This window comes from Ranitomeya imitator, chromosome 7 (genome assembly GCF_032444005.1).
Source record: "Ranitomeya imitator isolate aRanImi1 chromosome 7, aRanImi1.pri, whole genome shotgun sequence".
Lineage (NCBI taxonomy): Eukaryota > Metazoa > Chordata > Amphibia > Anura > Dendrobatidae > Ranitomeya > Ranitomeya imitator.
This window is the reverse complement of record NC_091288.1, coordinates 125407800-125420823: the sequence shown is the minus strand read 5'-3', so window position 1 is coordinate 125420823 and position 13024 is coordinate 125407800. Positions and strand designations below refer to the sequence as shown.

General features: G+C 43.2%; 3 protein-coding genes across 7 annotated transcripts in view; 1 reads left to right on the top strand and 2 right to left on the bottom strand.

Moving 5' to 3' along the window:
- HIBCH (3-hydroxyisobutyryl-CoA hydrolase) overlaps positions 1-13024 on the bottom strand; it is an 885760-nt gene that overhangs the window by 418368 nt on the left and 454368 nt on the right. The window lies entirely within an intron of this gene.
- LOC138644884 (uncharacterized) lies at positions 4684-7062 on the top strand. Its single transcript, XM_069733791.1, has 2 exons — positions 4684-5355; positions 5507-7062. Exons 1-2 carry the CDS (start codon positions 5009-5011, stop codon positions 6390-6392), a joined length of 1233 nt encoding a protein of 410 aa, XP_069589892.1. The 5' UTR covers positions 4684-5008; the 3' UTR covers positions 6393-7062.
- LOC138644883 (uncharacterized) lies at positions 8481-12613 on the bottom strand. The gene is made up of 7 exons (XM_069733790.1): positions 12553-12613; positions 12101-12183; positions 11215-11276; positions 11042-11128; positions 10681-10876; positions 10378-10537; positions 8481-9605 (listed from the first exon to the last, which is right to left on the bottom strand). The coding sequence occupies exons 3-7, from the start codon at positions 11257-11259 to the stop codon at positions 8510-8512; spliced, it is 1584 nt and encodes a 527-aa protein (XP_069589891.1). The 5' UTR covers positions 11260-11276; positions 12101-12183; positions 12553-12613; the 3' UTR covers positions 8481-8509.

Here is a 13024-nt window from a genome sequence, read left to right as displayed (position 1 = left end):
ACTTCCGGTTTACGACTTCCGGTATCGGCACCGGTAACCGCTGGGAACGCTGACACGCGGCCGCGGCTCCGTCACCTGTACCCACACCTGGTATGTGTTACTTATCAAAGGTTTATTGTATAAAATAGGGGGAACACACGGAGAATGTATGCTCTGACCCTGAGGAAGACGCTTTGTGCGTCGATACGCTTCGGTCCAGGACACTGATGGGACCTAGGGATACATTATGCCCGGCACAACAAAAAGCCTATAGGCCTATGGGTGAGATACCATGAGGGACTTATAGCCTGAACTTTTCTACTTGGGAGTACTAAGCCTGCTCAAGCGTTTGTAGGTTGCTATAGTTACACCTTATATATTAGTGGTGGTCTATGTCCGATAATGAGTGACGGGCCATTTTTGATCCAGCTGACAGGAGATCACACCACATTTATATAGGCTCTCTTTCACATTGCTGAGCCCTGCTAATTCAGGTTATTCCCTGGCATTAGAGTCTTTTTGGCCGCTATATTTGTGCATATTGAGTTATTGTGTGGCTTGTGTATCCATTAGAATTTAAGGTTGCTTATTGTAACTGTTACTATTGTTTACTGTTAATTTGTATGACCCATCAGTGTACCTTTTGTGCAATATTGTGTTCTTGTTTAAATTGTAAGTGTGGACCCGCCACCTCTACCTATGTGGTGGAGGCCTTTTAAATGTTTTTTAAAAGTCTGTTGTGTGTTCTCCATGTAATAAACTTATCATTAATTAGTATCCTATTGTGTTGGTGATCCCGCTTTTTTGCATACCTTTTTCTTTGTGGGGTTTAAACTCATCCCGCAGTACATTCCACAAAGCCCGGCAGGTGTCCGCAACTATTCCCGACAGGGTGGATATTCCAAGCCGGTATTGGAAATGGAGGGATGATAAACTCTTTCCGGTTGCCAGAAATCTGGAAGAAAATAAATAATAATAAAAAAAATTACAATCAATTCTATTGATGGTGTTGTTATGCTAAAGAGAAAGGAAAATACCAAACAAAACAAAACAAAACAAAGAACACCCAAAATCAGCACTGGCATTAGTTTACATTTCTTACGTACCTTAATGTAACCAGCAGACATTCTTTGGGTGGAATCGCTCTACGGAGCTGGGTGTCCTGTCTCCGTATGGCTCCTTGGACACGAGCAAGCAAATCCCGGAATGAGTCTTGCGACATCCTTGTGTATTCCGGGAATTTGTCCGGGTTGTCATTAAGCTCGCCATACAGCGTGTGTTAGGCTCCACGTCTCTCACGTAATTCAATAATGGGGTGTCTCCAAAAATGCCTACGCCGTCTCCTTCTCCATCTTTCGCGATTTCTGTCTTGCTCCCAAGCAAACGTACAGGCAAGAAACAGCTTGATGCTTAAATCCAGGTTGAAATAAAAGCTCTCCATGCGAAGATCCATCATGACACAGGATACAGTAGCACACTGTTAAGATTTCAGAAGTCCTAGGGTCTACAGGTCCTTCTCAAAAAATTAGCATATAGTGTTTAATTTCATTATTTACCATAATGTAATGATTACAATTAAACTTTCATATATTATAGATTCATTATCCACCAACTGAAATTTGTCAGGTCTTTTATTGTTTTAATACTGATGATTTTGGCATACAACTCCTGATAACCCAAAAAAACCTGTCTCAATAAATTAGCATATTTCACCCATCCAATCAAATAAAAGTGTTTTTTAATAACAAACAAAAAAACCATCAAATAATAATGTTCAGTTATGCACTCAATACTTGGTCGGGAATCCTTTGGCAGAAATGACTGCTTCAATGCGGCGTGGCATGGAGGCAATCAGCCTGTGACACTGCTGAGATGTTATGGAGGCCCAGGATGCTTCAATAGCGGCCTTAAGCTCAACCAGAGTGTTGGGTCTTGCGTCTCTCAACTTTCTCTTCACAATATCCCACAGATTCTCTATGGGGTTCAGGTCAGGAGAGTTGGCAGGCCAATTGAGCACAGTAATACCATGGTCAGTAAACCATTTACCAGTAGTTTTGGCACTGTGAGCAGGTGCCAGGTCGTGCTGAAAAATGAAATCTTCATCACCATAAAGCATTTCAGCCGATGGAAGCATGAAGTGCTCCAAAATCTCCTGATAGCTAGCTGCATTGACCCTGCCCTTGATGAAACACAGTGGACCAACACCAGCAGCTGACATGGCACCCCACACCATCACTGACTGTGGGTACTTGACACTGGACTTCAGGCATTTTGGCATTTCCTTCTCCCCAGTCTTCCTCCAGACTCTGGCACCTTGATTTCCGAATGACATGCAAAATTTGCTTTCATCAGAAAAAAGTACTTGGGACCACTTAGCAACAGTCCAGTGCTGCTTCTCTGTAGCCCAGGTCAGGCACTTCTGCCGCTGTTTATGGTTCAAAAGTGGCTTTACCTGGGGAATGCGGCACCTGTAGCCCATTTCCTGCACACGCCTGTGCACGGTGGCTCTGGATGTTTCCACACCAGACTCAGTCCACTGCTTCCTCAGGTTCCCCAAGGTCTGGAATCGGTCCTTCTCCACAATCTTCCTCAGGGTCCGGTCTCCTCTTCTCGTTGTACAGCGTTTTCTGCCACATTGTTTCCTTCCAACAGACTTACCATTGAGGTGCCTTGATACAGCACTCTGGGAACAGCCTATTTGTTGAGAAATTTCTTTCTGGGTCTTACCCTCTTGCTTGAGGGTGTCAATGATGGCCTTCTTGACATCTGTCAGGTCGCTAGTCTTACCCATGATGGGGGTTTTGAGTAATGAACCAGGCAGGGAGTTTATATAAGCCTCAGGTATCTTTTGCATGTGTTTAGAGTTAATTAGTTGATTCAGAAGATTAGGGTAATAGGTCGTTTAGAGAACCTTTTCTTGATATGCTAATTTATTGAGACAGGTTTTTTGGGTTATCAGGAGTTGTATGCCAAAATCATCAGTATTAAAACAATAAAAGACCTGACAAATTTCAGTTGGTGGATAATGAATCTATAATATATGAAAGTTTAATTGTAATCATTACATTATGGTAAATAATGAAATTTAACACTATATGCTAATTTTTTGAGAAGGACCTGTATATATAGATATCCCATAATACACACTCTCTGTAGTCCCATTGGCGGTGTCTGGTTATCTAGATTTTTCTCCTGTAAAATCTGTCACCATGCACACAAAAAACGCAAACACAGGAAAAAAAGCATAGAAAAGCATACAAATGTGGCGTTTTTTTAACCGCATGCGTTCCCGCATGCATCAAAAAAAACGCCGCGTTTGTACGCTTTTCTATGCATTTTTCCTGCACTTGCGGATGCGGATTAAACGCTGCAGATTCTAACGCAAATGTGAAACTAGCCTAAACATGGTGAAGGGGTAAGGTGGGTTAATAGAAAAGATAGATCCAAGTAATAGGACGTGCTTACTCAGTAGACATACTCAAAAAAGACAGATACATAGTGTGGAGTCCTGACTCCTGCCGTGACTAAAGGTACCGTCACACGTTAACGATATCGTTGCTTTTTGTGATGTAGCAACGATATCGTTAACGAAATCGTTATGTGTGACAGCGACCAACGATCAGGCCCCTGCTGAGAAATCGTTGGTCGCTGGGGAAAGATCAGAACTTTATTTTGTCGCTGATCTCCCGCTGACATCGCTGAATCGGCGTGTGTGACGCCGATTCAGCGATGTCTTCACTGGTAACCAGGGTAAATATCGGGTTACTAAGCGCAGGGCCGCGCTTAGTAACCCGATGTTTACCCTGGTTACCCGGGGACCTCGGCATCGTTGGTCGCTGGAGAGCTGTCTGTGTGACAGCTCTCCAGCGACCAAACAGCGACGCTGCAGCGATCGACATCGTTGTCTGTATCGCTGCAGCGTCGCTTAGTGTGACGGTACCTTTACTGCCATTGAAATAACTGCAGCTTCATGATACTTTAGCTACAGTGATACTTTAGCTGCAGGGAGACGTGGCCAGACCTCACACGCGTGCACACCTTAGAATGCTACTAAATGTATAAGACTAAGTAGAGGATCAGGTGAGAGGGATTGTGGGAGCTGATCTGGGATAAATTTGCAATTGGCTAGCACACCAGGGGAGGTTAGATGATCAAAGGCACTGGGCCTGGATTAACATTTAACCCTTATAACTTCCTAACAAAAAATTATGTTTCAAAAATTGTGCCGATACAAAGTAGACATGTGGGAAATGTTATTTATTTTTTAATCAAATACATTTTTCTTAAAAGATAACATAGTAGGATACAATTTTTTCAGAAGACATTCAATTTCAAATAAATCAACCCCAATAACCAGTAACAAAACTCACCGCCTTTAGACAGCTCGCATTGTCATTTCAACATTCCCCAAGCCTACATAATAGAGAATTATTGCAATGTTCCATCTTATAAAGCAGTGCAATGGAGAGTATACCCTCAGACAATTTCTGGAGACCTTTCCAAATGATTTCAATGTCCCTATCCAGCCATGGTGTCCACAACTTTTCATATAGGGCAGATTTCCCCCTTTTCCTATAAACTCCCTTCTCTAGTTTATTGACATGTTTCACTTGTTTGATGAACTCTCCCCTAGATGGTGGCTCCTCCCTTAGGGTACGTTCACATTAGCGTCATGCGACGCTGCGTCGCCGACGCAACGCACGACGCATCGGAAACGCACGCAAAAACGCAACTTTTATGACGCAAGCGTCTGACGGATGCGTCGTAAAACACAGCGTTTTCGGAGCGTTTTTGGTGCGTTTTACCAAAAAACGCAGCGTTTTACGACGCATGCGTTGGCAAACACTGATTGGATCTTGAGCCACAATTTAGTGTCTAGACACTAGATAACACCACCAATGAATAGAAGAGGGTGGGTCTAGTGTCTAGACAATCGATAATGTCACCAATGGGTAGATGGGGGTGGGTATTAATGTCATAGTGGTATATATACCCCCGCATACCTTATTTCCAACCATACAGCATCAAGATGGATCGTTCCATGGAGAGTATCTACCTCACTTTTGAGCTGGAATTAGCCCTTGCTATAGCTTATGCTTTTGCCTGTCATGAACAGAGGAGAAGAGACAAACTGCGGAGAAGGAGTCGGCGGCGTTTTTGGCTTCACCCTATAGTGGAAGTCCGAGAGAGTCGTGGAGCGTACCATTGTCTTTTTGGCGAATTAAATGAGAACCAGGACAAATACTTAGAATACACCAGGATGACAAAAGACAGCTTTCGATATCTGCTGCGTCTGGTGGAAGGAACCATTTCCAGGCAGGACACGCAGCTCCGTAAATCGATTTCCCCTGAGGAGCGTCTGCTGGTGACTCTACGGTACGTAATGGAATGTGAAGGATTTATATGTTCTAGCCATTTTTTAAATTAACATGTTTTTGTTTTGCGGGGTGGGGGATTGTAATTAAAAATGGAAAATTCATTCATAACAATTAAATTAATTATATTTATTTATTTTTCTTCTTGTCAGTTTCCTGGCTACCGGAGAGACATTGAGATCACTGCATTTCCAGTTTCGGATTGGAGTCTCAACACTGTCGGGTATTATTGCAGACACATGCCGCGCATTGTGGGACAACCTCCGGGAGGAATTTTTGCCCATCCCTACACAAGAAATATGGCATGCCAACGCCCAAAAATTCCACAAAGTTTGTTCTTTCCCTAACTGTATCGGAGCTGTGGATGGGAAGCACATTAGGATTACCAAGCCGTCAAGAAGTGGATCTCTTTTTTATAATTATAAAAAATACTTTTCCACTGTGCTGATGGCAATTGCTGGTGCGGACTGCAGGTTTCTCGCTGTGGACATTGGAGCCTTTGGTCGTGCAAATGATTCACGGACATTTAAGGAGTCTGATATGGGCCAAAGATTGTACAATAACAATTTTAATTTCCCCCATCCACGACCTCTTCCCAACACTGACGGCCCGGACCTGCCATTTGTTGTTGTTGGTGATGAGGCTTTTCAAATGAGTGGCAACCTACTGAAACCGTACTCCAGTCGTGGGTTGGACCGTACCAAAACTATATTTAATTATAGACTGTCCAGGGCCAGAAGAACTGTGGAGTGCGCCTTTGGCATCCTGGTCTCCAAATGGCGTATATTAGGATCCGCTATAAATTTGAAAATTGAGACAGTGGATGAGGTGGTGAAGGCGTGTGTGGTTCTCCACAATTTTATTATTGATAAAGAGAGAGTCAACGTGGAACTCGATGAACACATACAAAATCCATTGCCTGATTATCAAGATCATCCTCTGCGGACAACTGTGGAGATTGCTCATATGAGGGACCAATTTGCTGCATACTTTGTTTCCGATGTTGGCCGTGTTTCATGGCAAGATGAAATGGTCTAATTCTGTATGTTTTATTATGATGTCATGTAAACACTGTTGTGTTCATCATTTAACCATCCTATGTATGGTGATTCTATGGTTATTGTTTTAATGTTCCCTGGATGTATAATGTGTTGTGTTTTCAAATACACTTCTTGAGCCTTTCAGTTTTTAAAAAAAAAAAATTCATACGTTTATACATATTAATAAAATTTAAAAAATCCAAATTTATTGAAATTTATTGAATTTATTGAAAGTACTAATGTGTGTGCCACAAAATTTGTGTGTTTCATAGTATTGAGGCATAACATAATCGGCTCCCACCTTGTCAACCATTTTTAATCCTGCAGACTATTTGCATATGGAACAAGGCTTGACAAGGAGGGAGACGATCATGTTTGCTAAACTCTACAGAGTGAACACTATTGTACTCAGGATGCTATAATACGTCCAGAGTCAAATAGTGGTGACACTGTCAACATTGCTTCCATCTCACCTGAACAATATTCTTAAGGTACATTTAATAAAACTATTATCCACCGATACCGACCAGTGATACGACTGGACCGAGATCGTTGTTTAGTTGTCGCATGGTTGCTGGAGAGCTGTCACACATACAGCTCCCCAGCAACAAAAAAAGAGCAATCTGTGTAATGCCACACTCACGATATTTACTATTGTTAATGTAATGTTAATTACAAAAAAAACCTTAAGGCCCCTTCACATTTAGCGACGCTGCAGCGATACAGACAACGATTCGGATCGCTGCAGCGTCGCTGTTTGGTCGCTGGAGAGCTGTCACACAGACCGCTCTCCAGCGACCAACGATGCCGGTAACCAGGGTAAACATCGGGTAACTAAGCGCAGGGCCGCGCTTAGTAACCCGATGTTTACCCTGGTTACCATGCTAAAAGTAAAAAAAAACAAACACTACATACTTACCTACAGCCGTCTGTCCTCCAGCGCTGCGCTCTGCTTCTCTGCTCTCCTCCTGTACTGTCTGTGAGCTGGAAAGCAGAGCGGTGACGTCACCGCTCTGCTTTCCGGCTCACAGACAGTACAGGAGAAGTGCAGAGCACAGCGCTGGAGGACAGACAGCGTTAGGTAAGTATGTAGTGTTTGTTTTTTTTACTTTTAGCATGGTAACCAGGGTAAACATCGGGTTACTAAGCGCGGCCCTGCGCTTAGTTACCCGATGTTTACCCTGGTTACCAGTGAAGACATCGCTGGATCGGTGTCACACACGCCGATCCAGCGATGTCTCCAGGGAGTCCAGCGACGAAATAAAGTTCTGGACTTTATTCAGCGACCAACGATCTCCCAGCAGGGGCCTGATCGTTGGTCGCTGTCACACATAACGATTTAATTAACTATATCGTTGCTACGTCACAAATAGCAACGATATCGTTAACAATATCGTTATGTGTGAAGGTACCTTTACACTACGGTGTGTGAAACGTCCATCGCCGTCAGCTTCCCGTACTGTGCCAGCCCTAAAGCACAGCACAGCGTTTAAGGCAACGGTGTGCTCAGCTTTACAGGCGGGAATCACAGTGTCAGTGCGGAAAGATGACGGCGAGGGACTTGGTAGACACCTTTTTATATTAGTGGGGTATTGTAAACTTTTTATTTCAGTGATTAAAACAGTGCACTACCCAATTTTCCCTTGTTTAAAACAAAGACATCGCTGGATTGGTGTGAACTCACCAATCCAACAATGACAGCTTCTGATAAGTTACCCAAAAAATATTCCAAATCATTTGCTGATAACCAAAAAATCACAGCAGGGGCTCAATCGTTTTACGATTTCAGAAAAGACAAAGTTAAAACAACTATATCCATACTGAAATCGTTGTGTGATGGTACTTTGTAAACGTGACATATTGAGCAATGCTGTTTGTGTTTGTAACATCTGAGTACAATGAACGACAGCCATATAAGAAAATGTTAAAAAAAATAGAGATAATATTGTCACACATTGCACATCTGGTGTTACAAAGACACGATTTGTGTGTACGGCGCAAGGTGTGATTTGGTGCAAACTTTATTTGAGACAATAAAAACCAAAATTTTTTTTTAAAAAAAATATAACAAATTTATTTTGTGTTACAAAAAAAAAAAAAAAAGGGAACCCGGTTTTAAGGGGTGCCAATGTCCGCAACCAAAGGGGATTCATATCCCCCAGTTTTTTGTGATGAGGAGACCGAGGAGGAGGAAGAGGGGGAGGAAGCAGCATACTCTATGACACTAGACGGGATGCCGACATCAGTCCAGCCAGTGGATGGTGGTGGCGAGACTGCAACAGAAGCAGGTGAGAGAGGAGGAGGGACGACCAGTGTCCTTGGCTGGCTACTCCGGCTCTGGGTCGACCCAGGCTGTGTAGATGGTGTACTCCTGGTTGACCCAGGCTGGGTAGTGGGTGTACTCCGTGTAGACCCAGCCTGGGTACTTGGTGTGCTCCGGGTCGACCCAGGCTGTGTTCTGGTGGTACTTTGGGGAGCAGCCATAGCCAAGGACGTAGTGCTTGTGGTCGTCATGGTCTTCTTCTTCTTCTTTTTCCTCCTCTCTCCCTCTGGGTGGGGGTCGGCTTCCCGTCTGTGCCCCCTTGAAGGCCTGTCAGGCTCGGAACTTTGGGGCTCAGTTCTGTGGTGGCGGCGGCGGTGGCCCTCGGCACGCGGACCTCTGTGGTGGTGCTCTGCAGCAGGAGTCGGAGTCATGGCAGCCAGCGATGGTACTGCGGGCATATTTGTCGCTGACTGCATGACCCGAGCCTGCTGCAGAGCACTGACATATAAATTGTTGCAGCCCTGCATGAACGAAATCTGGAGTTCCGGCGTAAGATGTTCCACCATGCCGTTGTGAATGGCACTAAAGAAATGTTTTGCCGGCCTCGAGAGATCCGTTTCGATGTTTTCAAGACGCCGTTCGATATTGCACATTTTATCGCACAGCGCCTTGAAACCATTCTGAAATACGATACTCAGATGTAAAAATTCGGACATGGGCGCCCTGTCCGAGGCCCGCTGACGCTGTCGGGAAGACCCAAAGGACGGAGCAACAGAGGCCTCGGCCAGAGGAACATCTGATGGACCGGCTGCCGGTTCGCCAGATTGTGTTGTTGCAGACCTGCTCTCGCTGTGGGATGGCCGCGACAGTTCAGATGGCGCTTCACAAAGGACCGCTCTTGAGGGTCGTCTTGAGGATTGGACAGTCTCGCGGGTGCTGCTGTGTGTTCTGTGAAAACATAAGGAAACCATTAGTATAAAAAATATCACATTTCACATGCGTCAGAACATTTTACCGCCAGGTATCCATTACCGCCATTAATATTACACTATTTTTAATATTGACACTGCATATGCACCATCAATATTAAACAAACGGTATTTATTTAATTCTAAAGAGTCACCCATGTTTTTAGTTTGCAACGCCAGACAATTATGCTTAGGTTGGAACTGCCATGACGTCACGGTCATGTGAACGAGACGTCATCACAGGTCCTGCGAGCTGAGCAACCATGGGAACCTAACCAGCTTTGCAGTGGAATGTATGCCGTATCTATTATATTTAACTTTATTATGTATAAAAAATCGTAGATACACCTGGCAAGTGTGAGAAGATAAGAAATGAATAAAAAATTCAAGGTCAACGAGTGGTGAAAAGTTTAAAAAAAAAAATTTTTTAACTTCAATCAAAAGCAGAGGATGAAACATCTGCACAATACAATAAAAAAACTATCTACGCGTTTCAGGTCTGATGTTCCCTGTCACCTGAAACACGTAGATAGAGTCTATTGTATTGTGCTGATGTTTGATCCTCTGCTTATGATTCAAGAGGAGAAAAGTATGTATTTTTGCACAACTCTGTGAACTAGCCTTTTTTTACTTCATTTATATACTTGGTACTTGGCAAAATAAATGGCTGGGCAATAAGCAACGTGACTGGAATGTAGTATGTGAATATGCATGTTGTGAAAACTAGGTGTGTGAATAGGTACTATACTTACTCTCTGCTTTCAAGGACCGGTCGCAAGAACTGCAGTATACGGTTATGCTTGTACACCGAGGTCCTTGAAGCGCCAGCACCACTACGAGCCTGTCCCTCCTTTTTCAGGCCCCTCTTGAAACGGTCCTTCATGGAGCGCCATCTGGTCCTCAATTGTTTAACTGTGTATTAAAAAAAAAAAAAAAGGTTTTAGATAATATATCGAAAAAGATTACGCAACCGTGTGCAATCCCAATCAAAGACATCACAGACGGTTGTGTAATCCTGGCATGATGGGTCACAGCACTATTTTTTAAATACTTACGGAAACTGGCTTCGGCCTTGGCGTTAGCGCTGTCGAAGCCATCCCACAGCGTTTGTGCCACCTCCAACCACAGACGCCGCAATATGCCCTGGTCCGCGTGCTGGGGGTCACGGCTGTCCCACAACGGGCCCCGTGCTTCTATTGATGCCACCATTAGGTCAATGTTAAGTGGCTCATCCAGGGCCCGTTGTGAAACCTAGAAAAGAATGGAAAATATGAAGGTTTGAAAGAGAAAAAAATTGTCCCTATCTCCTCCACCGACACCTACTACACACAACACCACACCCTACCACCACCCCCCCAATACCCGCAAAAAAAAAAAAAAAAAAAAAAAAAATAAAGGTTTGAAATAAATACTTACGCTCCGTCCTGCAACCACAGCTTGGCCCCGTGGTCCCTGCTGCTGCTCCCTCTCTTCCTCCTGGTTCTCCTCCTCACTTGAAGAAGCCTGCAAAATAGTTTAACAAAAAGTTGAGTGACCCATCTACAAATGACAGCGAAAATATAGCAAGCAATAGTAGATCATGTACTCACCGGACTCCTCAGCGGTGGGGTGCCGGAATCACTGCCGCTGGCCATGACTAATTAAAGCAGTTCTGAAATTAACAAAAAAATAACATTGACTATGCTCCTATGCACTATCATGCAATAAATAATATTAAAAAAAAAGGCATTTAAACCACAAATAACATTGCACTCCAACTGAACTAACGATGAGCAAACTACACTGCCACATTGATTAGATTAAAGAAACAATGGCAGAGACAACCCAATGCCAGAGTACAAAAGGCTAAAGATAAGAAAATTAACAAGTACACAATGTAGTAATCCCAAAAGATTTTTTTAAAAAAGAAAAATTACAGTATGCACGGATCAACACAAAAAACACAATATGTGGTTGTAATAAAAAATATTTCAACATGAAAAAAAATAAGGGCAGAAACATAAATACTTTACAATGAAACCAACAGTGCCGGAGAAAATAGAAGGGGATACAACGCCATACATCGCAACCAGAAACATACAACTATGTATTTACACAACCACAGTGCTGAAAATAATACACAAATTGCAATAAAAATGTAATAAAAGGCCGCAAAATCATTCTATACTACCATACTTTACAAAACAACCGACAGGGCCAGAGACAATGAAACGCCATCATATAACGGAAGAATAAAACAGCACAACTGAATACAAAAACAACACCAAACCAAAAAATGGAAACTCAAAATCAATCTTGGAAAGAACACTAATCAAGGCCGCAGACAATGAAACGCCATCCTATACACAATGCCGTACATCAAAACCAGACCAAAAAGACCACAATATCTTTAGCCACAGTGCAGAATATAAAACACTACTTGCAAAAATAATTGTAAAAACATGTAGAAAATGCACATAATCATTCTATACTTACATCTCTGGACAGCGGATGAGAAGACAGTTGCTCTGATGTGTCTGGTCTGATGTTGCCTAATAATTCTTTACACAACCACAGTGCTGAAAATAATACACAAATTGCAATAAAAATGTAATAAAAGGCCACAAAATCATTCTATACTACCATACTTTACAAAACAACCGACAGGGCCAGAGACAATGAAACGCCATCATATAACGGAAGAATAAAACAGCACAACTGAATACAAAAACAACACCAAACCAAAAAATGGAAACTCAAAATCAATCTTGGAAAGAACACTAATCAAGGCCGCAGACAATGAAACGCCATCCTATACACAATGCCGTACATCAAAACCAGACCAAAAAGACCACAATATCTTTAGCCACAGTGCAGAATATAAAACACTACTTGCAAAAAAAATTGTAAAAACATGTAGAAAATGCACATAATCATTCTATACTTACATCTCTGGACAGCGGATGAGAAGACAGTTGCTCTGATGTGTCTGGTCTGATGTTGCCTGTTGTGTAGCCGGCAGAAGTGACAAACAATCCTACATTTTCTTTATATATGGGGGATGTTTTTCTCACTGTTTGCACTGTCTAGACACTGTCTAGACACTTTTTTGTTTCATTTTATGTTACGACGCATGCGTCGCACAACGCATGCACGACGCACACCCGCGACGCAAGTGCGTCGTCAATACGTTTCAATGGGAAATTGTAACGCATTGACGACGCACGAGCGACGCGCGCGTTTTTTTGGCGCTCCGAAAATGCAACATGTAGCGTCTCCGACGCCACCCAGGTGCGGTGTTACGACGCATGCGTCGTGCGTTTTACTGAAAACGCACGACAACGCAACGCATGCGTCCCCAATGATAAAGATAGGGGCGCATGACGCATGCGTTGTCGTGCGTCGGCGACGCAGCGTCGC